We start from the raw sequence: 27,098 nt of genomic DNA, 5'->3' as shown, positions 1-27,098 counted from the left end.
AAGTGAAATATATACAATAGCGAAGGGTAAAATAGTAACCCCAACACTTAAACCCTAGTACATTAAACACTTGTACCCTGCGCCGTTTTATTGTCTTCTCCAAGCTCTCTCACCCTCGTCTGAAACTCCAGCCTCCAGGTCAGTGTCATGGAATCTGCTACTTACTATGAACTTCTTAATTTTTATTACTATTAATGCTTCATTATGTTACTGTTTTATTGAGAATTAAAACCCGTAATTAATTAATTTGTTCAAAATTTGGAAGATTTGAGGCAGGCATTGTCAAGTAGTGATCAGATTTCTGTAATCTCATCTGCTGGATGAAGGTGTTTTAATCAACTAGGGTTTGGAGCATTGAGATTTTCTAACTTTTGTAGCTTGAATTGCGGTTGTACAGAAACCATGGCCGCTGCGGATGTTGCTGCTCCTGTATTGGAACCAACGCTGGCGCACTATGACGTGAAGCTCTTCAACCGCTGGAGCTTCGATGATGTCCAGGTTTCTGGATTTTTTGCTTAAATCTCGTACCTTTGTTTTCCATGATCTGTGATGAATTTGATGAATATGGTTGAGTTTCGTAACAATAAGTGTAGCTGGACTGTTATTATTGATCGCGTATATTTAGAGGTACATTAGGTTTGTTGTCGATATACTCTGTGATATTAGATAATTCTTCACAGTGAACCGATGGTTGGTTAACCGTGGAGGATCTGTGTCTGTTGTGCATTTCCTTGTTGGTTGTTCCCTTGCTTTTTAGAAATTTTAGACATCTGTGTGGCCTCCTTGCTATCGATTAATTTGTAGTTATGCGTCAAATTGTTTTTGTTTAAATGTTGACTAGGTCTTTTGTTATGTATACGATGAATTTCATTTTTTTTCAAACATATTGATTAATTTGTTATACTCACATTTGCTAATTATAATGTGAACTGCGACTTGTAGGTCAGTGACATTTCACTGGCGGATTACGTTGGAGTTGCACCTTCCAAGCATGCAACTTACGTACCACACACTGCTGGGAGATACTCGGTCAAGCGATTCAGGAAAGCTCAGTGCCCTATTGTGGAGAGGCTTACAAACTCACTCATGATGCACGGCAGAAACAATGGAAAGAAACTCATGGCTGTCAGGATTGTTAGGCACGCGATGGAAATTATTCATTTGCTAACTGATCTGAACCCAATCCAAGTTATTGTTGATGCTGTTGTTAACAGGTACATATACAATCTTCCTCGTAGTAATAATTGACCTCTGCTTTGTCCCTTGTTTGATGCTTAAGGAGAAGCTCATGTGCCCTTTACTATAGTTTTCCTGATTACATGTTGATTTTTATCTGTTGGGATTACGATGAATATGACAATGGATATGACATTTCTTCTTCTTTTCAATTCTGTATATTTGTTTTTGTTTTCTCTCATGTTGTATGTCTTCTTCGTGCCAATCAGCGGTCCACGTGAAGATGCAACTCGTATTGGATCTGCTGGAGTTGTTAGGCGTCAGGCTGTGGATATCTCGCCTTTGAGGCGTGTGAATCAGGCTATCTATCTCCTCACAACCGGTGCTCGTGAGTCTGCTTTCAGGAACGTCAAAACTATTGCCGAGTGTTTGGCTGATGAGCTTATTAATGCTGCCAAAGGTTCCTCTAACAGGTGCTGCGCTTGTTTGCCTATTACGTTATTTACTCCTAAGTTTTTTTTATTGTCTCTTTATTTTCCATTTAAGTTTTGCAGTCTGATTTCATTCCTTTCCCTTGATTCTTTGTTTCTTCGCTGACGATTGGTGGTGTTTTATGTGCAGTTATGCAATCAAGAAGAAGGATGAGATTGAAAGAGTTGCCAAGGCCAACCGTTAAGAGGCTGCAAGAAAAATTTATGCAGGGAAGAAAATTTTGTATGCGTTTTTGTTATTTACGCATTATTTAGAATTTGTCGGATATACCCTTGAATGCGAGACATGTCTGTCCTTTTATGTTGCGAAAACCAGGTATTATAAAAGAGGAGCACTTCAAATGTTAATGAAGATAGGCATTGAGGATATGTTTACTTATGGTTGGAGGTTGATAAAATTGATTCAACACTTTATATTTCAGCTTGGATTTGGATGTTTCACAGAACATTTGCTTATTATCAACATATATCTGCATCATCTCTAACTAGCCTCTCCATACGCACGCGTGCTAATGTGAGTGGATAGGCTTTTTATGTTGTGCGTATTTTGATTCCGGTGAATGTTTCTTATCCAACTACACCATCTCTGACTAGTACTACGGAGTAGTAATATTTGTCAGTGAGAAGTCTAAGGTTCGACTAACATGGATGACGAGAATGTATAATATTTTTTGTTGAGTTTGATACCTAGTGTTGGCCCATTGTGTGACTTGGCACAATATGGTGGGAACTCAAATCCCCCACCAATTTTGTTGTGTTTCATAGAGGATTTTGAGCTTGTTCATTTCTCGATGAGCTTTTATCACTGGTTCCAGAAACTTGCAGTGTCTTAAGAACGGCTTCCAAGGTCAAAGGCCTATGTGTAATCCTAATTCCTTTTTTTTTTCCTTCAACAAACGATAATCTACATTAGAGGGAGTGGGGCGGGGTGAGTTTAGCCTGACAGTGGACTAGCAATAATGTGGTTCAAATTCGTCTTTGGTAAGAATCGAAACAATAATTTGAAAAAGTAAAGAAAAATACTACTAGACCGTGGTACTAAGTGACTGTAATCCTAATTCTTAGACATGGTGTTTAATGCAAATTGGGAAAACGGGGAGAAACAATAACCTGAAAAATGGTTTCAGGTTATTTTTCTTGAGTGCTTAGTACATGCAAGCGCTACACATATTTGACCATTTTTGGATTTGATCCAATAATCATTGATCACCTAGTTGTCAAACACGTATCGTCATTGAGTGTGCAGGTACTCAAGGAAAATCTCTCCAAGTTCCAAGCTTTTTGATATGTAGGGAGAAAAAGAAATCATCAATTATACATGAAAGACTCGTAATCCATAGATCACTGAAGACAACACTATTGTCTTCAAACTTCCACGGTAATTTGATGACTGAAAGAACAAACAAATTACATTTGACCTTTAAGGATATCAATACACGACTTTCATGAGTATTCCCACGATGGTTCCATCTTCACAGCAATATGCAACTTAAACCTTTGAAGACTATATGAACACAATCCATCGGCATCACAAGTATGTCGTTAAACTCCAACTGAAACTTCATGGGGCCTGATCTCGGGGATAGGTGCACCGAGGACTGGTTCTTCGATCTGGCCAACACTCACTGCAGGCTCTATCTCATCTTTGAATTCGGAAAGATGCCCAGATTGGTCCTGAGCTTCTGCAGTTTTTCCAGTGCGCGCTTTCTGGTCGTGTGTTTCTTCTTCGGTACCCTTTGCTTCGGTTTTGGTAGCAGCAGTTTCCTGAGAATGAAGCCTAGTTTGAGACTTTTTAATAGGCTTCTTTGGATCTATGACGTCCTTTTCGCTTTTAGTCTTTAATCCTTTCTTTGAATTATTCAGTTCTCGATTCAGACGTGGGCTAAGAGACACCCCAGCAACTTCTGAAGAATTGTTTAGTGAAGAAATGGAGCTCTTGTTCCTTCCAAGCTTTGGAGATTTTGGACGTGTGGTTGGAATCTGAATTGATTGGTAGAGACGAGTCACGTACAATGTTGCTATACAAAAGCAAACACCATGAAGCAGAGATGGGAGCAGAGTAACAGTTACCTTCTTGAGTTCAACTTTCGGAGGAGGCTCTTTATAGAAACTTGGCATGGGCGCCGCCTTAAACGTCAGGCTCTTCCGTAGTCGCTTGATCTCTGCTTCTTGACTCTCCTGCAAAATAAATATATGGAAAATATAACGAATTTGAAACAGAAATTAGAAATAAACAAGTCAATACATCAAGAACAACAAGAGTATAATTGTCCGAGTGCTGTAAACTAGTCTCCACACCTTTGATTTTGCTTGCGAGTTAGTTTTTTCTTCTTCCTTAGCCTGTATCTTCTCTTCTAGCTTTGTAAAAAACTGATGAACGATGAATAAGGTTCGTTAGTGATACGAACTGAACTTTATCACGGTAATTGTTATCCTACATCCTAAAGGTTAAGCTTCTGAGAATGGAACCAGAAAACTTTATCACGGTAGTTGAGCAGGAGATCCTGCATCCAAAATGCCTGCAATTGGATCCTCCCAATAAGTTGAATTCCATATATTGGGAGGATGCAATTGCAGCACTCTAATGGTGGATCGAGACCCACATGAGAGGGAGTGTTTTCGAACAATTTCTGGCTCGCATCCTGATTTTCAAGCTTTTGAAAATAGTGGTAACTTGATCAGAAACTAGAGGCATGTTTTACCAACCTCCTTCCGTTTTTCAGCACGTTCTTCCAACCTGAAGGAAAATCCAGAAGCGCTGATCCTCCGCCCACTAGGTGTAGTACTTTTGATATAATACAGAATTCATATAGTATCAGTACAACAGAATAAATAATTCAGATACTGGCAGTGAAGACTAAGAGATGAGAAACAATTAATGCTCTAGGATATGAGGCATACGAAGCAACAGAGTGAGCATCATCGTCCTCTTTGATTGGCAGAGTTGTTTTTACAGCATTTAAACTTTGATCAACTGATCTGTTAGCACACCAAACATCATAAAATGACTAATCAATATCATTAAGCAGAATTAACTTTCAGTGGAGTAATTTTTTCCTATGCGCAGATTACGCATAAGCAAATAGTACAACGATCTATAATGTTTGAACCAAAAATATAAAGGTTAAGTAAACTCGGGTATTGAATCAAGGTTGTAACCTACTGGATCACATTAGATGGGCTATTGGCGGATGTATCCACAGAACCAGACTTGCCAGACTGATGCAATTAAGAGCGGGCATTAGCTACATTTAAGAAAGAAATAAGAGTAAAATACGGAAGCAAAAACTTGAAAATGTCTTACTGGAGAGGATCTAATGCTGGGTATTGATGCTAAAGAAGTCCTCTTAATGGCAGCTCCACCAGTTATGTTCCCATCCTTTGAATGAACTCCTGTGGAGGCACGCCTAGTTGGATTATTCAGACGAGAAACTGAAATGGGAGCCTCAGCTTTGGTTGCATTTCCTCGAGCGTGTTTAACTTCTGTTTTCACTGGGTACACATCAATGCTCTTTTTCATGGGATCTGTACGAGATCCTTTGGCTGGGAAAGACCGACTCTGAGAAAGTGTTGCCCTCTCCTTACGAGAGAATGGAGTTGCGCCTTTCACAATAGGTTTATCCTTGGCCAGTTTGCTCTTTGAAAAACCATTGTTCGGAGCATGAGGATTCTTAATAGAAAACACAAGTACATAAGAGCATTGGTACATGTCTGTCATGAAAATTGAAAAGAGAACTAGCTCAAACAAGAAGGAATGCTGGCATGCAGTACCTTTCTAGTTTTTGAAATTTTACCAGGCTGAACAGTCGCAGTGGCTGTGACTGCAACTTCAGAAGAGTTAATGCCTTCATCTTTTGTCACAGGTTCAGATATTCCGTTCACCGCAGGAACTTCTATATTACCATCTGCATTCTTGCCCTGTTTGCTCAAATCCAGTACTGATACATCTACATGTTTTTCCTCAATAACACAACTCTCATCCTCGAATGTAAGCCCATTTTCAGACTCCATTTGTGAAATACTTCATGAAATGAAATGGAAAGTAAGCAAAGTCAAACAATAGTTCTACTATTTTGACAAAAAAAAATACAATAGTTCTACTATGCAAGAGATTAACATTTGGATTAGTCCAATAAATTACACAACTAACTATAATATTGAACAATGACACAGAAAAATTGTGGAAATAAAAACACCAAGAAATATTATCTTTAATACCATTTTGATTAACATGAATGATACAACTTCAGTATATACCAGTTAGACATAACAAGGTAGGAAATATCAATACTAAGACATCCAGAATTCTCTATAGTCAGGCAGGCAACGGTCATGAATGGTTGAGTATCCTATCCTCCCGAGAAGAACTCAAATGTCATAACAAGTCCTATCATTTTCGGGAGTGCCAAAATCACTTTTAGAGTGTTTGGCAAAAGCTTAAAAGTGCTTTCAATGAGAGTAAAGGCACTCCCAAGTGAGAGTCACTCAGAGCTCTTGATGAAACTTCTAAAATACCAAAATATTCTAAAAGAACACTCCCAAACGAACACTATTCTTTTCAGGTTCTCGAAAGGTAAGAGTTTATTCTGCTATTTCCCAATGTGCCAAAGAACAAGATGAGGAGATACCCTCAAGACGTTCATTTTTCTATTTGGCTGGCTTTATCCCTCCATCCGAAAGAGAAGTATAAGGCACAATGTGTAGCATGACAAATTGCAAACCATAAACACCATGAAATTTTTATGATGAAATGATCCTAACATAGCCAACTGGGAAAGAATTCTCATCATTTCAGTCATGAAAAGCTTGATAATTCTGAGACAATAATGTATATCATTCTAATCCACAACACATAATCCTCAACATTCCAACAGTTCTGCGAAATTCGTTTAAAAACCAGACATGTGCACAGCAATAGAAGCTAACCCTTTTACACTCAACACTCCATCACGTCTGCAAAATCCCAATTCCCACCAAGCCTTTCATAGCAAATACGCGGCTCGGAATTGCTTCAAAAGAAAAAGAAAACAAATCTAACCAAATAAACAAATTGTATAATTAGTCAACTAAGATTGTCACTAGAGTTTTTTCGGAAATTATGTATAAAAAACAACACTCTGAGGCGCATGGATTTAGTTCTTGTGCACTAACATTTTTAGCAAATCATCAATATATGCAAAGTTATCAAAACATACCAAGAAAAGGGTAAGCAACAGAAACAAAGAAAACGCAGAAACCCAACAAAATAAGCAATTAAAAGGTTAAGAATTTAAGGTACAGTCATCAAAGATCATGGAAAATAAGAACTTACAGAGATTATCAGGCAGTTTCCGAACTTGGGTTTTTGAATTTGGGATTAAACGACTTAAATAAGCACTTGAAAGAGTGATTGATAGCGAGACCAAAGAGCAATGGAAGCAAAATTCTACGACTGAATTATGATACAGGAAGATAGGAACAAAGCAGAGAGTATAGGAATATATTGAGTGCTTTTGGATTAGAAGCACTTTGTGATGGTTAAGTGCTTCTGATGGTTGGAACTTGAAAGCTATGGAGGGAGTCGGTGACGCACGCTCTGGTTTGGTTAGAGAAATCCGAGAGAGAGAGAGAGAGGGATGTGTCAATGAAGTGGATAGAGATAGGAAATAGTAGCAAAATGACTAAACTGCCACCATGGAAGTTACTAGCAAGTTTTTGAATTCTGAATGGTGACAGAGGGAAAGGGGGACTTTCAGTATGTGAAGAAGTTGGAAGGTATCAAGAGATGTTCTTGCTAAGATAAGAAAATCCACATTAGATGTTTCTCTCCTATTTAAAGAGAGATTTTCTAGTGTGCTGGAAATACGCTCCCGTTGTTCAAGTGTCAAACTAATTGTATTATGACACTTGGTGTATCGGGCCGGTTTCTCGGTACCTTAAAAAATTTATCCTCTCTAATGAGGTTATGGCAAATAAATTGTGGATTTTATTTTGCAAAATTTTAAGGATTTTTGTTTACCATTTATGGAAAAGTAGTTTTGAGTTTTGGAGGGAAAATTTGATTTCTAAAGAGGAAAAAGTTTCTGACCGTTGAATCGGTTATAAACAACGAGAATTTAAATATATGCAAGCGAGATGCTATTCATGACACTTGGCTAGACGAAAATTATTTTTGGGATGACAAGACGTCGGTTTGACTTATGAGTATAAGTGACCTTATTCATCCTCAGTTACTGAAATTTTCATTTTTTTTAAACAAACAATATTTTCTATACTATGGGGATAGGGGAGTAGACTATACCTCACAATGAGCTAGCAATAATGTGGTTCAAATTCGCTTTTGGCGCGAACTGAACATAACTTATCACTTACAAGTGAAGAGATATTACTAGACTGTAATACTAAGTGACTTGAAATTTTCATTTTTAATAAAAAGAAATGCATACGACTAAAAAAGATATGTTCCAACCGAATAAGGGACCCACCATTAAACTAATAAAAAATAAATTTGACTCATAATCACAAAGGTTTCAAATCCAGTTAGCGCATAACATTTTTGTTGGATGGATTTTTTATATCAAATATGCACAATGACATTTCCATCGAAAATTTGACATCTCTTTTGGAAGGATATTGTCAATTTTGATTAGGGTAGTACTATTGCCTACACCACCCAATATTGTAAAATTTCCCAATCTTGTGATGTTCCTCACCATGAAAGACGATGAACTCTAGATTGTGACGAGTTATGATGATGATGTTGTTACCTACTAAACTATATTTGGTAGATAAGAGTCAAATATTTTGAGGATTTCTGGTTGCTGTTATTAAATACTTGGAAACATGATAGACTTCTAATATTCAACTAGGTTGGTAGTTACCAAACTAGATATTCGTCAAAAACCAACCGAATTTTGTAAGAATTTTGGTTTGTTAACTATTTAATCGTTAGTTTCTGGTTATTTCGGTTTAGTTACGTACCATACAAGCTGGGCGCGCAGTCGTTGAACATATTTCCAAAATCTTGAGTGGTCGATTTAGTTAAACTGACATAAATTATGGGAAATGTGTCAAAACTTAAAAGTATGAGTCTTGAGAATTCAAACCCTAAACTTCCTACATTGAGTGTTTGGGCCACTACAACACCAACATTGTTATGATATTAATTATATTTCTGAGATTGGTTCCAATTTGGCCATTCTGATAGTCGCCAGTTCAGTTTTGGTTTTAAAGAATCAATAGTATAGCAATTTGTCACTTCCAGTGTAGTAAAGTGTCAATTTCTAAAGAACATGAACCAAAGTACAAGGGCGCCTTTATGGTTTGTCCTAAACTACAAGGGTACAAAATATAATTTATCAATAATTAAAAGCCTAATTAAAATGGAAGAAGTGGATATCCAAATTCTCCACCTTACATGATTGTGTAGACTATCCTTACCACCAAATCTTCCACACTTTACAAGGACGATCAAGAGCATTACTAAATTAATTCGACTAATTAATCAGGGAAATTTCTTATTTCATTGTCAATCTCCTTCAATTAGTGGGTGTGATGGATAATCTGATGAATATCTATTAATATTAACAAAAAAATTAATTAATTATTATCCACTAATTGGAGATTAATCAAACATAGCACAAGGTGACCTAGTAGTACGGATATATTTCAGACCCGTATTTCACACGGCACGGCCTCGGTTCGATTCTTGACGTTGGTGAATCTCACGATGGTCCTTAGAGGAAGGCTGAAATGCCTTTCTAAGTCTTACCAACCCTCGAAAAGTTAGACTGTCGTGACGAAACAATTAACTGAATTTTATTTTTTAATGAAAAAAATATAGCAACCAAAAACAAGAAAAAGGGTAAAATGGTCAGGCAGCATAATCGAATGGAATAAACTGTAAGGGGCAAAATGGTCAAAAAATAAGTTAACCAATGATTGAAAACAGCCGGAGGAGGTTACTGTTGGAGAACGTTGGGACTGTGTTTTTATTGGGTGTGGGGTTCACAGGTGGTGTTGCTGTCTTTCCCGCTGACGTGGCAAGACCGCGCAACATGATTAGTCTCACGTTAGGCCAACCTGGACACCCCACCACGCCCACCAACCGCGCGTGAGCTGTAACGACGTGCGTGAGAGATGGCCATCCTACGGTGGTTTTTAGCTCACCACTCACCAGACAATCGCAGCCGTCCATTTGGGATTTTGCGGGTGGTGCGTTGCATTCAACGGCTAGGCTGGATTCTCAAGTGTACTCTTCATTTGTGATTTGGCACTTTGCCCTCTTTTGGCCCTCAATGCCATTCTTTCATGCAATTCCATTATTGACAATTTATTAGTTTTAATTTTTAATTAAAAGGGGAACTTATTTTATAATTCACCTGTAAATAAGAGATTTTAGGTTCGATTATCATAAAAAACGAATTTAAACCACATTATTGCTAGCACATTATGAGAATTAGTTCATTCCCCCATCCCTTTAATGTAGATAATATTGTTTATTAAAAAAAAAGTAATACTTCACCATAGCAAACTGAAGATAGCATCGCTTTAATCATTATTTGGTTTAGTGACATTTGTCTTAACTTAGCTAAAAGATATTGCTATTACAATTGATAATGATCGAATACCACAAATGTTTAAATATCGATATAAGTGGACATAACAATACGCAAATTTATGAATATATCGATGCATATATTCGATTGTCTTCGATGGAAATTTGCAATTGGGTGGGTATATCAATTGATTCAGATTTAGTCAAAATTAGAGAAAAAAACTCTCAACAAAAAATATTGTCCCAATATTCATTGATTTCCTATATCTCGTCGACAGTGGGTGAAGTTTGCATTTCACCCTCCATTTCCATATCGATCATTGATTTTTTGGATGTTACGATGGAAATGTCGACAATTTCGTAAATATTGTAAACGCTGAGTACGACTATCAAACACCCTTCCAACATTTGACATCTCTCAAATCTCCCCTAACAATAAAATCAGTTCCTTTTGATCGTGTTCATAATTTAATCAAATAAGCATCAATTTTTAGAAAGGAAAATATTTGACTTCTATCAAAGAATTTGTCATTCCACATTATAAATAGATCACACTTTGACACGCGATCATAATTTTTTATTTCTTATTTTTAATGAGTTATTTTCCATCTCTGTTTCATAATTCATAAGTTATAAGGAACCAACCATTGTTAAGTTTTACTAAAAAGGTTTGATGAAAGTGCATCCAATTTTTTTTCGGTAACATAAAGTTTAGGGGGAGATCGGCCACGCTCACCACTAGCACTAGGGCATACTCACAATCTCAAGTGCATCCAATTTAAAAACGCCAAGGTTGGTAAGAAAAGAAAAGAAAAAGTGAAGGAACAAAAATACTCCCTCTAAACTTTTTTGGTGAGATAAAATCATGGTCACAAAAAATCCAAAATAATTTTAAGCTTATAAAAGAAAAGGTATGCCAACATGTGTAATCTCAAGGAAAAACAAACAAGAAGAAGAAACCAAAGCAAAAAAAAAAAAAAAAAAAAAAAGAGGACCAAAAAATTTCACAAGGATGGCCCCGGGGCCAAAAATTGACTCATCATTGGCCTTTGCCTCATAATTTAAAGCTCATTATTTGTTTGTAGTCTAAACTGCAAGTTTTCTACGACTTTATGTATTGGCTCCCGGCCCCCGGGGCCACTACAACGTCGACATCCCCTTTGCATCCCAAAGCATCATTTTCTACTATACCCAAGCCATGTATTATGTGAGGCATTATCGTTCATATTTGTAAGGGTACTTACATTTTAAGCCCTCGATTATTTCTTCCTCATTTTTGTTTTTTCGGTCTTAAATTAAGAACACTTATCAACTAGATTTTGATCTACTGATATTTATCTTTCTAATGTTGAAAGAGATTCCAAGTTGAAATTAATAACAAAAATCTTAACAGTATTTCTATTCTATATATTGAACTTGTGACCTATCTTAAACCTAATCTCATCGTTACCACTCCGGTTAGATTCAAAGAATTCATGTCGACTACTTTTCGGAAATGGAAGTGTAAATATATGGTGATCTATAAAAAGACTTTTTGTGCAAAATTAATGAATAAGTTGAATGCCCCACTTGGGTATGTGTCATATATCTTGAATGCCCCGCTTAAACAATCCCATAATTTCCGCAAACGCTATATCATTTGCTCTTAAAATATTGAAATCAAGAGATGTGAAGCTCGAAATTTGTGGCATCAACAAGACTTGCACGTCCACTTTTGAGCTGGTGATCGAGCTTTTATCATGTCACGTACATTAAAGTTGTGGTTGGAAATAGATCGCAGGTTCTCAGGTGGAGCGGAGATTGAACGTTGGTGGATCAAATAGCTTTTAATTTGTGTTTTCTTCATCATTTAATTTGTGCAACCGTTTTAGGAGCGGATATCTGCACTGAAAATAGTAAGAGATCAGGAGTGTCGTCGGGGCAGACTGACGTTCGGCCTCCTGTTATCGGTGCAGACATCTGCCTACCTTGTACGAGAATACTTTTTGCCTGCACAGATTTAGAACACAATTTAGATTGTTCACTATGTTAATCTTGGGATGAATGGTAGGTATATGCCAAGGACGGAGCCAATGAAGGTGCCCTCACTCAAGTAATTCGTTTATTTAGTTGCAAACTACAATTATATAAATATACACGGGTCATCTTTGAAGAAAATTTATGTATCTAATATCTAATATACATCCATTCTACTTATACTCTATATTAAATATTATATGAGTAATAATGCTCTTGTTCTGTCAAACCGAAAAAACCCTCTCCCGCCTATCATGTACTTATATTTTTCTCATCACTTTATCACTTTCCACTACTATATTGAAATTTTTGTATTATTGGAATTGTGATACATCATCATTTGAAATCATTCTTAATATCATATGGTGTATAACCATACTATAATAAGGTTTTTTTAGTTGTTTTCGATTGCCCTCACTAAAAGAAATTTCTGGCTCCGTCCCTGGTATATGTCATATTGCTATTAATTCTTCCTTGTATCTATGATTAAGGATGGCAACGGGGCGGGATGGGGTCGGGTACCACCTCATGCCCGCCTTTGTTGGTGACTTTTTTTCTCAATAACCGCATTTTTATAACCGTTCTTTTGAAACAGGGATACCAACACCCCCACCTCTGCAGGGGAAGGTATCTATAAATCAGCATCCAACAACCTGCCTAGCATGAAAAGTTTATCTTTAAATTTTGATTATGCAAAACATGTTAATCAATAATCAACTAGCATTAAACCTAAAAGCTAGTAACAAGGTAAATAATTTTTTAAAGAGATCCACCCTTGTAATAGTAAGGAAATATGAGACAGTACAAGACCAATAAAGATGACTCACAAACATAATTTATAAGAATTGTATTGATAATTTAATATATGTATATAATCGGGTCAAGTTCTAGTCAGGGGATGGCAATACCATATTGCTTCATATCTGAATCGGCTTTTAAAGCATTCTCCAAACTCACCCCATAATCGTTATATCATCGGATACCCAAATTCTTGGGGCTTTTGCCATCCCTACCTATGATCTAAATTGACGATAATAAGTAATAGATTGCCCTAGTAAATAAGGTTTTTTTTTCTATTCAACTACCACGTCCAAGGTCCAAACTTTCACTCTTTCATCCTCTTAATTTAGTTTATCATAATAATATCATTTTTAATAAAAAAATCGACAACAAAATAGTTAAAGCAATTGGTTTTAACTTTTTTTAAAAAATTATTAGATTGCGTTTCACCACAAACTCTGATTGTTGTACAATGTGCACGAGTTTGGGGATGCCTAGGAATAGGATGGGTCGGGCTTTCTGCACCGGCTCTATGGCCACTTAAGAAGCTCAACAAGTTCTCTGAATTCAATTTTCTGTACACCGTATAAGATCATTTTAAATCTTTTAATTATGACAATTAGATGAAAGCTTTTTACCCCATGATATTTTATTTTTCTGACAATGTTTTAGCAAGGCAACATTAAACGCATTCAACATCTTATCAGTGACTCGTAAAATGTTGTACTCTTTCTCTTTCGCCTAGATTTTATCACACCGGGCCAATATGTAGTATCTTATTAATTAGTTAAGTTCCTTGATAATGAAAAATAGTTGGGCGTAGCGTCCAAGTAACCCAAGTCTTATATAAGAACAATCTATGAAGAATGAAAAGACACTTAGAATTCTCTCAAACAGTTCTCTCAGTATGAATAAAATGCATGATTCAAATAATCACATAAACATATACGCAAAAACTATATGTAAAGGGAAAATATATTCTACAAAGAAAACAAAAATGAAATCGTATGAAGCGATTAAGAACATTCACCTCACTACTGACGTCACACGTTCCGTATTTGAATGCTTCCAAACACCCTAATTAAAAAAGCTATATACAACCCTGAGTTGAACGGAGTTGGGAGCCTTACCTTCCTCTTTTATTAAGTAAAAACCATTGAGAAAAAGAAAAAAAAAACACATATACCCAGAAATTGAAGGTTATTGTGTTTATGTACAGTCAGTTTTCTCTATCAGAAGATAGTCTGTTTTGATACAAAGTAGTGAGTTGAAAACTAATTGATTAAATTCATATTTACCAAAGACCTTAATTCTGATCTGTAAATCTCGAAAAGCTGCAGAAATTCACAGGTGGTGGAAGGAAAAATGGAGCCAATTAAGAAAAATGCCTCACTCTACCACTGTTAACAAACAGATAGTGCCTCCCTAAATCCAACGCCAAGGGCACTGGTGTGAAGCCCCTTCTTATCAAAATCTGCATTGCCTTTCTTCATCATGGCGACAAACTCGTTGTAGTCTATTCGCCCGTCCTGAAAAAAACACAAACACGTACGGTAAGTACATAAACAACTTGCCATTTTCTTTTTAGGGTCAATCCTACGATTTGAGAACTCTTCGTGTACTTACATTGTCCTGATCGACTTCTCGGATCAGTTCTTCCAAGTGAACATCGACAATGCCAAACTCCTCGCAGGCTTGTTCAAGTTCATCTTGTGTGATGTAGCCACTGCCGTCCTTGTCAAAATATGAGAAAGCTGCAAATAAATGGTCTTCTTTCTCTATTTTGTTTAGATGCAATGTTGCAGCTATAAACTCTCCGTAGTCAATTGTGCCACTATTGTCAACATCTGCCTGCAATTCAGAACAAGTAAAGTTCGTATGAGAGCAACTAAATGAGAGAATAGTAAGGGATAAGTCTCAAAGGTTTCGGAGACCTAAAGGCGGTAGCATCATTCAGTTTGGAAGGATAATCAGTGATATAATACTTACAGCTTTCATAAGATCATATATTTCAGACTCATTTAGATTAGCTCCAAATCTTTGGAGTCCATCTCTGAGTTCATCAAAACTAATTTGACCGCTATTGTCGGTATCTATCATCTTGAACATTTCTTTCAAACCAGCAATTTCTTCTTCCGAGAGGTTCTCTGCAATGACCTGCACACAATAAAGTCGATTTTGGAGGAGAGTATTCACAAAGGTTCATGAAGTTTTAAGTATAAAAAGTAATTGCAAGACGTACTCTTAGAGCCATTTTCTTAATTTTGTTCATTGCAGAAAACTGCTTCAAGCGACTTAAAACAGCGGAATCAAGAGGCTTGTCTGGAGCCACTCCATCAACCTGAACCCATGGGTGGCCTGCAAGAAATCAGAACATACATTATTGCTTTGGAATGCTGGTGGCATCTTCCGACAGAACGAAATCAATTTTTTCGCTTATAAAAGTTTCACCCCCCTGAAGTTTAATTTTAATCGATGATGGCTTCAGTGGTACAATTCATTCTACATTCTAAGTTAAACGTATCACAGGGAGGATATGATTATAAGAGAAATATAACTGAATACGCAAAATGAAGAGCGAATGCGTGCGTCAAGCATACTATTGACAAGGGGACTATAGTGTCACTTTCTTGATGATATCTACAATTATATTAACTTACACAGAACTTGATGAGCAGTTAGCCGCTTTTTTGGGTTTCTAACGAGCATTCTCTGAACGAGATCTTTGGCACTTTCAGAAATACTAGGCCAGGGATCCGATGAGAAATCAAGATCGCCATGCAGCACCTCTTCAAATATCTCTTGCTCAGTTTCTGTTTGAATTGAAAAAAAAAAATAATAAGAAGAGGGGGAAAAGCAAGAGTGCTCTTGGCGAAATTATACACATTCGAGACAGGAAGAAAAAAAATCCAGTACTAGACAGATTAGAACTCTTACCACCCCAAAATGGAGGCACCCCACTTAAGAGAATGTAAATGATAACACCAGCACTCCAAACATCTGCTTCTGGACCATAACGCTTGCGCAGGACTTCTGGTGCAACATAATAGGGGCTTCCAACCACATCACCGAATATATCCCCTGTAAATTAATTGCATCAGTAATAGAAAAGACAGAGAACATTTTTACGTAGCACCAGAAAATTACCTAAAAGTCAACTAATAATTGAGAGAACTGGAAATTGTTTGACAAAGTAAAGGAAATATGATATAGATAACAAGACGTTCTTGACATCATTCAGATACTAATACCAATCCGATAGGTGTTTCGCGTGATAAGTTACCAAAATGTGAAAGGGTATCGATTTTAAAATGATCTAAGTTAACAATAGACAAAATCATAAATGGAACTGAGATGGATCGAAAGAAATTCAATGATAATAAGATGGATCAGTAGGTGAGAAAAAAGACAAATCGTAAGACATACCTGGCTTGAAGAATATTGATAGTCCAAAATCGATAGCCTTAAGTGATGAATCCTCCTCCTCGTTCACAAAAAGAAAGTTCTCCGGCTTAAGATCACGATGCATGACACCCAAAGAATGGCAGGCTTCTATAACTCCAACTATAGTCCTTGTCAGTTGAGCTGCCTTTCTTTCGGTGTAATGCCCTCGCTTGATAATCCTATCGAATAGCTCACCCCCTGCACATAATTCCATGACAACATGAACCGCAACAGCATCCTCATACGCTGATTTAATCGCAATTACATTTTGATTCCCTGCCAAGTGATGCATAATCTGAATTTCTCTCCTCACATCTTCCACATCTTCTGTAGTCTGGAGTTTCCTTTTTGCAATGGATTTACAAGCATACTCCTTTCCGGTTGCTTTCTCTACACACAGAAACGTTGTCCCAAACTGCCCATGTCCGAGCTTTTGGCCCAAATTGTAGTACTCCTTCAAATGCCCTGTTTTTGTTTGCAAGACAGACTCGACCTGAAGCCCTGCGCTTGCCACCCTCTTGACAATAGGGGGCTTCTTGGGTTTCACATTTGCCGCCGCTGCTGGCTTAGTCTCTTCCTTTTTCGCTACTACTTGTACCGGTCTAGCCTCTCCCATGTGAATTGTTGGTGGTGCTAGTTTACTCTCTGCCTTCTGAAGTGTTACTTGCCTCGCAAGTAACGTCTCCTCCTTGTGTTTCTGAGGCTTTGCCGGTTCATTAGGCTTGTCTGGATGAACCTTCACCTTTTGATTTGTAGCCTGCACTGATTTATAGTCTCCCTTAGCTATCTTAACTGCTTCCGGGGCCTTGTTTTGAACGTATAGAGGACCTTCTGACGGATTCTTACTCAAATGCGGTGTTGCATCAGTACTATTGATTCCTCTACTGGCAACACCGTCCGTTGATCGCGACCACCAGAGTGATCTCGAGACTGAATGGATGAGTGTATCCTTCCTTGATCCGACACAGTTGTTTCCAACACAGTTGTTCCCCATTGGAATATATATCAATCTCTCAAATTCTCATCAAAATTTTAAATGCAGACACATATCATACAAGGGCCAAAATCTCATCTCTTTTCTCTCAAAAAGGTAATGTATATTAAAATGGAGGCCAAAAAGGGAGCACCATCCACCAATGTAACCAACTCAATCCCAATCACTTTAAGAAGAATAAATATTTGAATCAAACAAATAGAAAAATATCACAATCTTCTCAAACAAAGGTTGTTTCCCTCGTACCGTCGAGGTTCTCTGGAGAAAAAGCTGCAATCTTTAACCCCAGGAAGAGCCTCAGAGTACATAAAAAAAAGTCAAAAATAAACTAACCAAAAGGAGGACCCAATGGCCCAAAATTCTTTCTACAAGTTAGAAAAGAAAATGAATTTTCCTCAAAACCATTCAACCTTCCAATGCATACCCAATAGAGAAGACGACTGCCGGGAAATGGACAAAACCCAATATTTTGGGCTGAAATGTGGACAAGTTCCACGTCAAGAAGGAAGAAGATTTCAGATTATGGAGAGAGAGAAACAGCAGAAGAATTAGAGAGAGAATGGTAAAACACAGTCGTATTGTGCGGTTTTTGAGATTGTGAGAGAGTGTATTAGGGTTTTCTCTCTACGTTTTTTCCATGTTATATAATCACATCCGCACACGAACGAAGGAAGAAGGAAGGAAATTATGGGGAGAGAGAGAGAGAGGGAGAGGGAGAGAGAGAGAGAGAGAGGGACAGGTTTTTCTGTTGGAATGTTTCAAGACGCGTTTCTTCTTTCTTTTTTTTTTTTTTTTTTAATTTTTAATTTTTTACAATTTTGACTCAAACAGAGAGAAACTTTTCACCTTCCCATTTGAAAACCGGAATGGACGGCTGGGATCTTTGTGATTTGGAGGGTTTAAGATTGGTAGGATACGACCGGCATGCCACAATGGGGGTTTGTACAACTGTACAGCTGGGTTATGGCCGATTTGGTCATCCTGTCTTTGTGTGGGCTGGCCACTCCACCGCCGGCAGCCGCCCCTGGCCGGTCAGATTTCTTTTTCTATTTTCGTGTATAGAAAAATTTAATCTAAATTATCACTTTTCTCTGTCTCATCAGCCACAAACTCGTAAAATAAAAATCTACCAATAATGGTAACTTACTAAATTTCCTCATCATATGGATAAAGACTTAGTGACAGCATTTTTTCACGTGACAAATTGAGTGACAGATATTGTCCAAAAATGATACATAAATCTGAATTATAAATAAAAACTTATAGTACGTAATATTGTTTTAATTAGATGATATCTATCACTCAACCTACCACATGGCATGAAGAACCGGTCCATATTGTTTATCCAACTCAGGGCATCACGCCGCATGCAACAATGCCAATAAAATTACTCTAAATCAAGATTACATATAAATTATAAATATACTATAAGCATACTTGTTTGTGTGTAGGAATTGAAGAATCGTTACACTCTTAAGAAATTTGGTCGTCCAATATATTCCAATTTTCTCAAATTCTCAATGCAAGTTGTTGAGGGAGTGTGAACAAGCGAAAGTGACAATTTTGTATGCCAAAAAATAAAAATAAATAAATAGAAAAGACCATATTTTAATTTGTGTTTGACTTTGACTAGACACTAACCCATTGTACTTGCTGCAATAAACCTCGTAGTCGTGGGAACATGTTTGACTCCACGGCAACGTGGTCGGCTTTCGTTGGTCAATCATGGCTTACGTGTACTTGTGTTTTGGACTTTCGTACTGGTTGGTACTTGGTAGGCTGTTGGAAACTTCGTCAAAAAACAGAGGATCCTATTTAATATCGAACATGCAACACTTTGAGGCTTGCCACTAACTAGGCACCAACCAGAGGATCCTACTCTCACAATTATTGTGAAAACGATTCAACGAAACAAGAAAAGCATAATGTCTACTCGGATGTCTCCAGTCGAGACGGGATTAAAGGGATAGACACGTAATTGTATTCAACCGGTTACAACCAAGAATCTCTCTATCCAATCGTAAGAGGACTTCTTTTGTTGAGAGCATCAAGGTTCAAGAAAATTCTGTGATACATGGACGTGTATCGCGTAGAATTGACGTATTGCGTAGATTGCGTTTACATGAACCAATACGATATGATCAGATAATGCAATCAGCAAATAAGATTCGTATAACATTACCAGGCGCATTCACATCGTACGGCAGGATGATGGATTCATGCTAAAATTTCATGTTGTACTCTATATTAAGTAGAAGGGGAAGATACGATACTAACAGGTAAACCGATGTGGTCATTCTTTTAACTTATCACGGGCAATGGACAACTCTGCTTCAAACTTCTCTTGCCAAGCCAGAGAGATCAACGTGTCCTGAGTCGTCGCTACCGCTTGCTTTAGGAAAAGCTTCCTGCTGATGATGGCCTTCTATGGGTACCTCGCGCCTCCTAGGAGGTAGTGGGGAGGAAGGTCCCTCATCAAAGATGTTCCCAAAAGCACTGAAGAAGCCGCTCTTCAACTCCTCAGCAGCCTCAAAGAATCGGCTGAGGCCACCCATAAAGTTGCGTTCAACGTCTTCAATGTCACCGCGTAGCCCTGGGAAGTCAAATGCTCCGTGCTGTGATGACCCAAAGGTGGCAGACCCTTTGAGCACCTCTTCAGTGACGTCATCTTCAGTGTACTCTTTGTTGGATTGCACCACTTCTACAGGCCTAACAAAAAGCAAGAGTGCTCAGCAATTGGCTCTACATTGGTCAATGTTATCGCAACATGGAAACCGCCCATACTCAAACAAGGGAAGAAAACGAAAAGGTTCTTTTTTATGCACTGCAGCACTAGATAGCTCCAATTACGTCCCAAAGACTGCGAAAGACATTCGGAGATATGGTGCTTACAAATGTTTTACCACATTCAGCCCCATACCAAACAATTATAGTGTTCAGCTCTAATGTCAATGTAACTTTTTTCGCACAAGCATAAAACGTTTTACCAGCTGCTAAACCAATTCTACACGCATACTTGTTGATGTTTTCGGGGCATCGTTCAAATTAATCTCAAACAATTTATCAAGGAACAAATAGCATAAAGAAGTGCTGAAACTGATACTGATGCTCTAACAATAACCTATTTTGCATAACCACAAAACGACCTTTAACTATATTCACAATTCATCAGATGTAATACAAATCAAAGCCACTACTCTTTCTGTATGCAGAATCAATACAATCTAATCAGACGTCTTATGCGTCGCTCTTATTAACACGCTCTTATTAACCACACGCTATATATACTTCACTGAACTGTAAACAACGTGCACTCGAACAATTTATAAACGAATGCATAAAGATTAAAGACGCGGCATATTCTCATCTCTCTTGTCTCGTATTTCCATATATATTTTTCTTAATTTAAACACTGTACAAATTGGATCCAATGTCGAATCGTGTTCTAATGAAAATTACAGAAAAACCAATATTTCCTACAACAATCGATCAAATATCATAACGTTATGATTCTCGACAATTTCTATCCTAAGCCATAAGCCCAATAATAACACCCCAACAAATAAAATTTTAAAAAAAAATCCCAAAATTAAGATAGATATGACAAAATCAAAGTGACACCAACAGGCAATTTCCAACAATTCACGGAAACCCTAGATAAAATATTCCCAATTTGCCATTGGGTCTTAGGGAAATGGAGAAATCGATAGAGAGAATGAGAGAGATTGGGATTTACCGGCCGGCGCAGTCCCTGAGAAGCTGCTCGGTCTTCTCGCACTTCCTGACGAACTTTCCAGGCTCCACCTCCTCAGTCTTGCACTGCGTCTTCACCACCTTCCTCGTCAAGCATCGATCGCCGTCCGATCTAGGATTTATGTCAATCGCCGTTGAATTGTTGTCATCATCCTCGTCGTCCCTCCACACCCACCCCATCTTTCTCTTTCCTTCTGTGACTCTGTTCTCGCGAACTCCAGAAATATTTGCGATGCTTTACTTGGGCTCCAAGGCGGCTTGTTGGGCTTGAACTGGGCCATTGTGGACCTGATTGGAAAGGATGTTTGGGCCCACCAAGAATGCAAAACAAGTAGAATGACTTATGTTCTAGGAAAGCAAAAACGAGGCTTTCTCTGGTGCACATTTAGGAAATGTTTTTTAATCACACACAATAAGTAATACGTCAAAAGTGAAACAACATATAGTTACCGTTAACGGTATATACGTATATCGCATTGATGACGAAGTGAAATCCTTTTTGTTATACTTTTTTTGAGTTAAGTAAGTACAATGATTTCAAAAGCGTGATATGACAATAATGAAATGACACGTAATTATCATTAACAGTATATATATTACATTGATGATGTAGTTAAACAATTAATCTTTTTTTTAAAGATAAGTATGTACAGTGATTTCAGAAGCACGATAATCAATTATAAAATGATACGTAAATACCGATAAAAGTACGTACGTATATAGCATTGGTGATGCAGTAACCGTTGTTCTTATGCTTTCTTTTAAAGTATGTTTAAGACTAACTTTTCCTACTTTTCCAATCCGCCTTGCTCTTCCACCCTTTTTCCATTTTCGATCTACCCTCACCTCCGTTCTCCTTCCAATTCCATGGCTCGCATCTATCCCTCTCACTCTGTTTTTCCAATTTCTTCTAGTCCCACTCCGGGTTGGCTCCAACCCTTCTTGTTGCTTCCTCTTTCCGATTTGCAATCTCTTTTCTCACATCACTCGGCTGTGGTTTCTTTGGAAGGTGCGTAGAGTTTTTACTCGAGTGTACACACCACCACCTTCCATTTTCTTGCCTTCATTGGCACTGTTGTCGGTGGGTTCTCCACCGGCTTCTTTCATATTTTGGTTGCGATCGGCATGGTGGTTGTTGCAAGTTGTAGGAGCCACCATCTTCTTCGTTTCTGGGAGGTGGATGCTTGACGGCGGTACGGGGTGTTGGTTTGCGCGGGCGATGATACTCTGTGTACAATGTGGTGGCGTCTGCAAAAGACTAATGTGCTTTGTTTGTGCTGTGTTAGTTTTTGGGCCCCAACTAGTGTGTTAGGCCCTGTGTTGTGTAACTTTATTTTTTGTTGTGTTTCACATGTTTTGGACCTCTTATATTTAGTTGTTTGTTGATAATATATTTCGTACCTTTGTTTTTTTGTTGTATTTCACATGTTTTGAACCTCTTGTATTTATTTGTTTGTTGATAATATATTTCGCACCTTCGACCAAAAAAAAAAAAAGAAGCACGCTCGGTGGGACTCGAACCCACAATCCTTTGATTAGAAGTCAAATGCCTTATCCATTAGGCCACGAGCGCTTTTGTGTTTACATTTGAAATCTCAATATATTAAACATTAATTATCATCATATCCGCTGGTTTCTTCCGCACCTGTGTTGGAGCTCATCCTGCAAGATTATCCATTTCCGCTTCTCAAACTTGTACAAGATTGATCGTTTTGCAACAGTCGCTCAACCATCAAAGCCTAATAAACTGCGTCCGCTGGATCGATGTGGTTTTCGGGGTTCCAATGAACTGGTGTTTCGCTGCTTGCTTGAGCAACAAGAAATTTTCTTTCTCGAAGGGCCATCTGCCGCCGCAGGAACGACATTGTCTTCTAGTTCTTCATGAGTTTTCCTAGAATTTGTATTCGAATCTTTTGATTTATATTCACGAACGGGACGTCAAAACAAATCCCGAAACAGTTAACGGTATTATCCATCTGGGTTTCGAATTTCGATTCCTCTTTCACTTGTGCAGAATTCAGGGACACGAATCAGGCAAACAACACTTTGGACTAGGAACATACCATATGCGATGAACTCAGCATGCTTACAAAGCAATTACTGCCACTGAACTCAAGTAAATTCGACAGACGCGGTTTAGAAATTTACAACAGTAAAAAGCATGAGTGATTATTACTGCCATAAATTTAATACAAATGACAATTTATTCAACATCATATTATTAAGAGCTACCTCTGAACCATCTTCAGAAGATTACAGAATCGAACGATGGAAAAATATTCGCAGCTCCAACAAATCTCAGCCCAATCTTCGTATTTCCAACATTTAATTTATATCGAAAGTAAGCCGGAAAAATCTCTTCAAGTAAAACCTGGCTGTAAAAAGGGGAACAATCTAGTCTCAAGTTACAGATTTCATTAAAATGTGATAGGCCAAAAAAATCAAGCATTTCTTAAATTTAACGTACTCACACTTTGTCACGAAATCTTCTTGTCACGAAATCTTCTTGTCAAATCATGCAGTTAAACTTTGTTTGCTCAAGAACCACTGTTTGAGATCCTAAGAGCCTGAAAGCTGCCAGATGATAGTGTCATTAGCATTATCCATCTGTTCATATGTTAACAACAAAAACTATAGATCCAATCTTTTCAAATAAATATTCAATTTACTACTTGACATTACAGGATGACGGCATAACTATATAAAGCAAATGGTACCCTCCATTCTCCCATAATCCCGTCAAAAGTGAGGTTTCTGGGTCAATACCCTTGAGGTCTCTGTCTGCGTGTGTGTTCTTGTGCATAACCATGCCAAAGAGAAAACCAAACAAATGTGCATTGAATAGAACAGAGCCCTTTTCCCAGAGTCACGTTCTTGAACACAGATATGATTATACACCCTCTGCCCTATACGTTGACTCCTACACTCATTTTGTCTATTGAACATTGATGATTTAGCTAAGTAGTTGCGTAGGGTACCTTTATTACTGCTTCTTTACAACACTTTCATTTACACGCTCATAGTAAGTCATTCTCCGGATAGCTTTTAGAGCTTCTCCAAAGTTGCGGCTATGAAATGCGTTTGCAAAAGCATCGGACCAATGCTTTAGTTTCTCTTTCATCTAGATGAGCAAGAACAGAGGTGAGTTCATAAAACATAAACGAATAAAAAGGAAATAAAGTTGGCATCATGCATATTTTTATTAAAAAAGAGGTGAATTAAAAAGGTAAATATGCAAGCTCTTCATCATGGGAACTTGAGTAAACACAGAACCGTTACAATAAGACCCCCTCTCAAAAGATCATAAAACACTAATTAATCTTGGTCGAATCTAAAGAATCACATTGAAGGCCCCTTAGTAGCTTAGTCCTTCACTTAACTTTTGATCTTTCGGCAATTTCAATGTGTAATAGTTTTGAGAACTACATCTAGGAAATTGCTCTACAAATTAGACTGCAAGCGATTTGTGAGAAGAATTGTCATGCTTCTTGCTAATTATTCCCACATGTATTAAAAAGGTCTAGGTTCATACCTGAGATTGAATCTCATCCAAAGCCTGAGAGTCAGCAGCCTCTTCAACAGCTTCCCTGATTTCCAAAATCTGAACTTTCCGAACCAGAAGGTATTAGAAAACCAAATTAATGTTCACTGAATGACCCTTAACTTCAGCATATCCATCAAAACAAAAGAAAAACAACTCGGTGACTCCAAAACTTCTATAGGAACTATGCTTCCTCCAATATTAGCAACACAAATTCATTTCTAGAAGGAAAAGAATTCTAGAATAGAAATTTATAAACACATCCGACCATAAACCATCGCAACTGTAAAACTTTATGACACAAGCTTCAACTAGATTACAAAATTTTCTTACGGATGATATTTGTCCCAAACATGTGCACTCCAAACATGTCAAATTATCCATCTAGCTTAGAGCAATAAACTCTTATCATTTTTTTCAATCAATAAATCACTACACTTTAGATTAGGGATAAAATTGTAAGGAGATAATAGATTGCATAAATACAACAATTTCAACTTTTTCAAATTACCTCAGTTAGCAAGTCTGATTCTGAAAGTGTCTCTTCTTCATCAACATCCACACCTTCAAGCTTCATCTGAAAACAAAATAGCACAATTTAATTCAAAACTTGTAGAATATGAAAAGCAAACATTAATAAACTACATCTTTTGAATCATGGGACCATGAAACCAAAATGCAGTTAAGGAAACCTACCCACAGAGGGAAGTGATAATATACACGCAGATTCAAAATGTGACCTATTGAATAATAGGCTTATATCATGACACTGTTGTAAATGAAGAATGTGAAGTCATCTATGCTTTAACTACACGCGTCATGAACCTTTGTATCATGGTCACAACACCCAAGTGCACCCTTTCCCTCAGGACTTGTAAATATTCATTTCACTTAATGCGCACACACATATAAGCGTTTATAAATAATATCAGGGTCGAGATTGATTTGTATCTGTACCAAGTAATCACATTTGACTTATATCCTTTTCTACTAAACCAGTCCAGTTCTCAGAACATTGGTCTGAACACAAGAAAAATGCATCAAATGAAAACCTCATAGGCAAAAAGCACAGTTACCATGTAGATTGCCCTTGCCAAGGGCTGGCTAAGCGTGCGGTATGCATCAATCACCCGAGCAGACTGTTCAGCAGCATACTCTCTTTCCTTCTAAAACCATAAACATTAAAAAAAAAATTACATTTACCATAGCCGGAAAGTATTATCTTTTACATTTGCCAATTGATGAAAGTGAAGATATGTAAAAGAAATACCTCTGATTTCGTATGAACAAGATCAGGGTGCAGTTTTTTCTGCCAGGCTTTATATTTCCCCTCCAGATCATCCACTTTGCTATCATACTTTCTCTCCCTGTTAATTTTAATTTGAACAAAAAAATTGAAAACAAATCACTGTAAGCACTAGCTAAGATCTTCAAAATTTATACTTCCAATTTGTTGGAAATGCTCAATTAAGTATAACAGAAACTAGCAATTTGTAACCATTAAACGTTCACTGGGGCTTGTAGCTCAGTTGGTTAACAGCATTCGTGCATGCACCCGAGGTCCCGAATTTGATTATTCCCCTACCCCAATATCTCTTGTACCAAAAAGAAACAAAAAAGGTTCAAAATTTTCACTTTCTTTCTACCTTTCTCTCATTTTCTCAGCAACCAAACAAACAGAAACCACAAAGGGAGAGAAAACGTAATTGTTAAAGCCTTAATTACTTACAGTCCAAATATCTGAAAGTAATCCAACGACTGATCCACGGGCTGAATGCACCGACAAGACGAACACAACAGAAACGGCACCGTATCGGCCCCGGAGGCACTGCAGTTCCAGCACTTAGCGTCGGCTTCCTCCACCGATTGGGAGCTGACGAAACATTTCCCGGGAATTCTGTGATCCCCGGGAAAATCAAATCTGCCCAAGGGAAAAAGGCGGCGGTCCGTTTCTACTTTGGGTGAGAAAAAAGCGGGGGATTGGAAATTTCTTGAGGAATTGAAGGTGAAAAGAGTGGTCGTCGGAGTTAGGGTTCGCCGGAGAATGGCGGAGAGAGGAGCGAGCAGCTTCTTATTCGACATTCTTTGGAGCATACAAGACCTGTTCGAATGCAACTTCCAAGGGGTTTAAGTGAGAGTTTATCTTGGGGACATAGCGGGAATTTGGCTGAATGAGAAGGGTAAAAAGGGTAATCTTGATTTTTGGAGATGATTTTAGGCCCAAGGTTTTTAAGGTTGTTCCCTTTATTATACACAAGTGTCGAATTTAGGGCATCCCAAACAAAAACTAAAAACGAAATGGTTACCAATGATTTCTTAAGCGTGTGAACATCAGATCTCATATGGCTTGGGGGCTAGGGAACTACA

General features: G+C 37.7%; 5 protein-coding genes and 1 non-coding gene across 10 annotated transcripts; 1 reads left to right on the top strand and 5 right to left on the bottom strand.

The window, feature by feature from the left end:
• Positions 1-2,145, top strand: LOC103454186 (small ribosomal subunit protein uS7). 2 transcript variants are annotated; one of them, XM_008393777.3, is made up of 5 exons: positions 1-138; positions 398-498; positions 943-1,214; positions 1,446-1,649; positions 1,798-2,145. In XM_008393777.3, exons 2-5 carry the CDS (start codon positions 403-405, stop codon positions 1,850-1,852), a joined length of 627 nt encoding a protein of 208 aa, XP_008391999.1. In that variant the 5' UTR covers positions 1-138; positions 398-402; the 3' UTR covers positions 1,853-2,145. The 2 variants fall into 2 exon arrangements, with proteins under 2 accessions (XP_008391999.1, XP_070667759.1); XM_070811658.1 differs by having other exon boundaries at positions 98-138; positions 266-498.
• Positions 2,146-2,927: 782 nt separating this feature from the next.
• LOC103454187 (protein WVD2-like 4) lies at positions 2,928-7,454 on the bottom strand. 3 transcript variants are annotated; one of them, XM_029092472.2, is made up of 10 exons: positions 6,979-7,284; positions 6,594-6,676; positions 5,439-5,688; positions 4,972-5,337; positions 4,831-4,886; positions 4,569-4,646; positions 4,374-4,452; positions 3,966-4,037; positions 3,738-3,845; positions 2,928-3,647 (listed from the first exon to the last, which is right to left on the bottom strand). In XM_029092472.2, exons 3-10 carry the CDS (start codon positions 5,676-5,678, stop codon positions 3,210-3,212), a joined length of 1,437 nt encoding a protein of 478 aa, XP_028948305.2. In that variant the 5' UTR covers positions 5,679-5,688; positions 6,594-6,676; positions 6,979-7,284; the 3' UTR covers positions 2,928-3,209. The 3 variants fall into 3 exon arrangements, with proteins under 3 accessions (XP_028948305.2, XP_028948306.2, XP_028948304.2); XM_029092473.2 differs by having other exon boundaries at positions 6,594-6,700; positions 6,979-7,278; XM_029092471.2 differs by lacking the exon at positions 6,594-6,676 and having other exon boundaries at positions 6,979-7,454.
• Positions 7,455-14,102: 6,648 nt separating this feature from the next.
• On the bottom strand, positions 14,103-18,048 carry LOC103454185 (calcium-dependent protein kinase 26-like). The gene is made up of 7 exons (XM_008393776.4): positions 16,426-18,048; positions 15,937-16,080; positions 15,660-15,812; positions 15,242-15,357; positions 14,989-15,156; positions 14,626-14,850; positions 14,103-14,528 (listed from the first exon to the last, which is right to left on the bottom strand). Exons 1-7 carry the CDS (start codon positions 17,435-17,437, stop codon positions 14,403-14,405), a joined length of 1,944 nt encoding a protein of 647 aa, XP_008391998.4. The 5' UTR covers positions 17,438-18,048; the 3' UTR covers positions 14,103-14,402.
• Positions 18,049-19,524: 1,476 nt separating this feature from the next.
• On the bottom strand, positions 19,525-21,497 carry LOC103414934 (fra a 1-associated protein). Its single transcript, XM_008353291.4, has 2 exons — positions 21,174-21,497; positions 19,525-20,146 (listed from the first exon to the last, which is right to left on the bottom strand). Exons 1-2 carry the CDS (start codon positions 21,368-21,370, stop codon positions 19,771-19,773), a joined length of 573 nt encoding a protein of 190 aa, XP_008351513.3. The 5' UTR covers positions 21,371-21,497; the 3' UTR covers positions 19,525-19,770.
• Positions 21,498-22,690: 1,193 nt separating this feature from the next.
• Positions 22,691-22,763, bottom strand: TRNAR-UCU (transfer RNA arginine (anticodon UCU)). Its single transcript has one exon. It is a non-coding gene; the product is annotated as a tRNA-Arg (tRNA).
• A 472-nt stretch (positions 22,764-23,235) lies between these two features.
• Positions 23,236-26,871, bottom strand: LOC103454183 (iron-sulfur cluster co-chaperone protein HscB homolog). Of its 2 annotated transcripts, XM_029093028.2 has the most exons (9): positions 26,461-26,866; positions 26,244-26,324; positions 26,002-26,098; positions 25,808-25,897; positions 25,243-25,308; positions 24,723-24,791; positions 24,169-24,311; positions 23,662-23,764; positions 23,236-23,565 (listed from the first exon to the last, which is right to left on the bottom strand). In XM_029093028.2, exons 1-7 carry the CDS (start codon positions 26,823-26,825, stop codon positions 24,174-24,176), a joined length of 906 nt encoding a protein of 301 aa, XP_028948861.2. In that variant the 5' UTR covers positions 26,826-26,866; the 3' UTR covers positions 23,236-23,565; positions 23,662-23,764; positions 24,169-24,173. The 2 variants fall into 2 exon arrangements, with proteins under 2 accessions (XP_028948861.2, XP_017192765.3); XM_017337276.3 differs by lacking the exon at positions 26,244-26,324 and having other exon boundaries at positions 26,461-26,871.
• Between the last annotated feature and the right edge of the window lie 227 nt (positions 26,872-27,098).

The sequence above is a fragment of the Malus domestica genome, chromosome 14 (genome assembly GCF_042453785.1).
Source record: "Malus domestica chromosome 14, GDT2T_hap1".
Classification (NCBI taxonomy): Eukaryota; Viridiplantae; Streptophyta; class Magnoliopsida; order Rosales; family Rosaceae; genus Malus; species Malus domestica.
The sequence above is the reverse complement of the archived record's forward strand: the minus strand, read 5'-3'. Positions and strand labels throughout refer to the sequence as shown.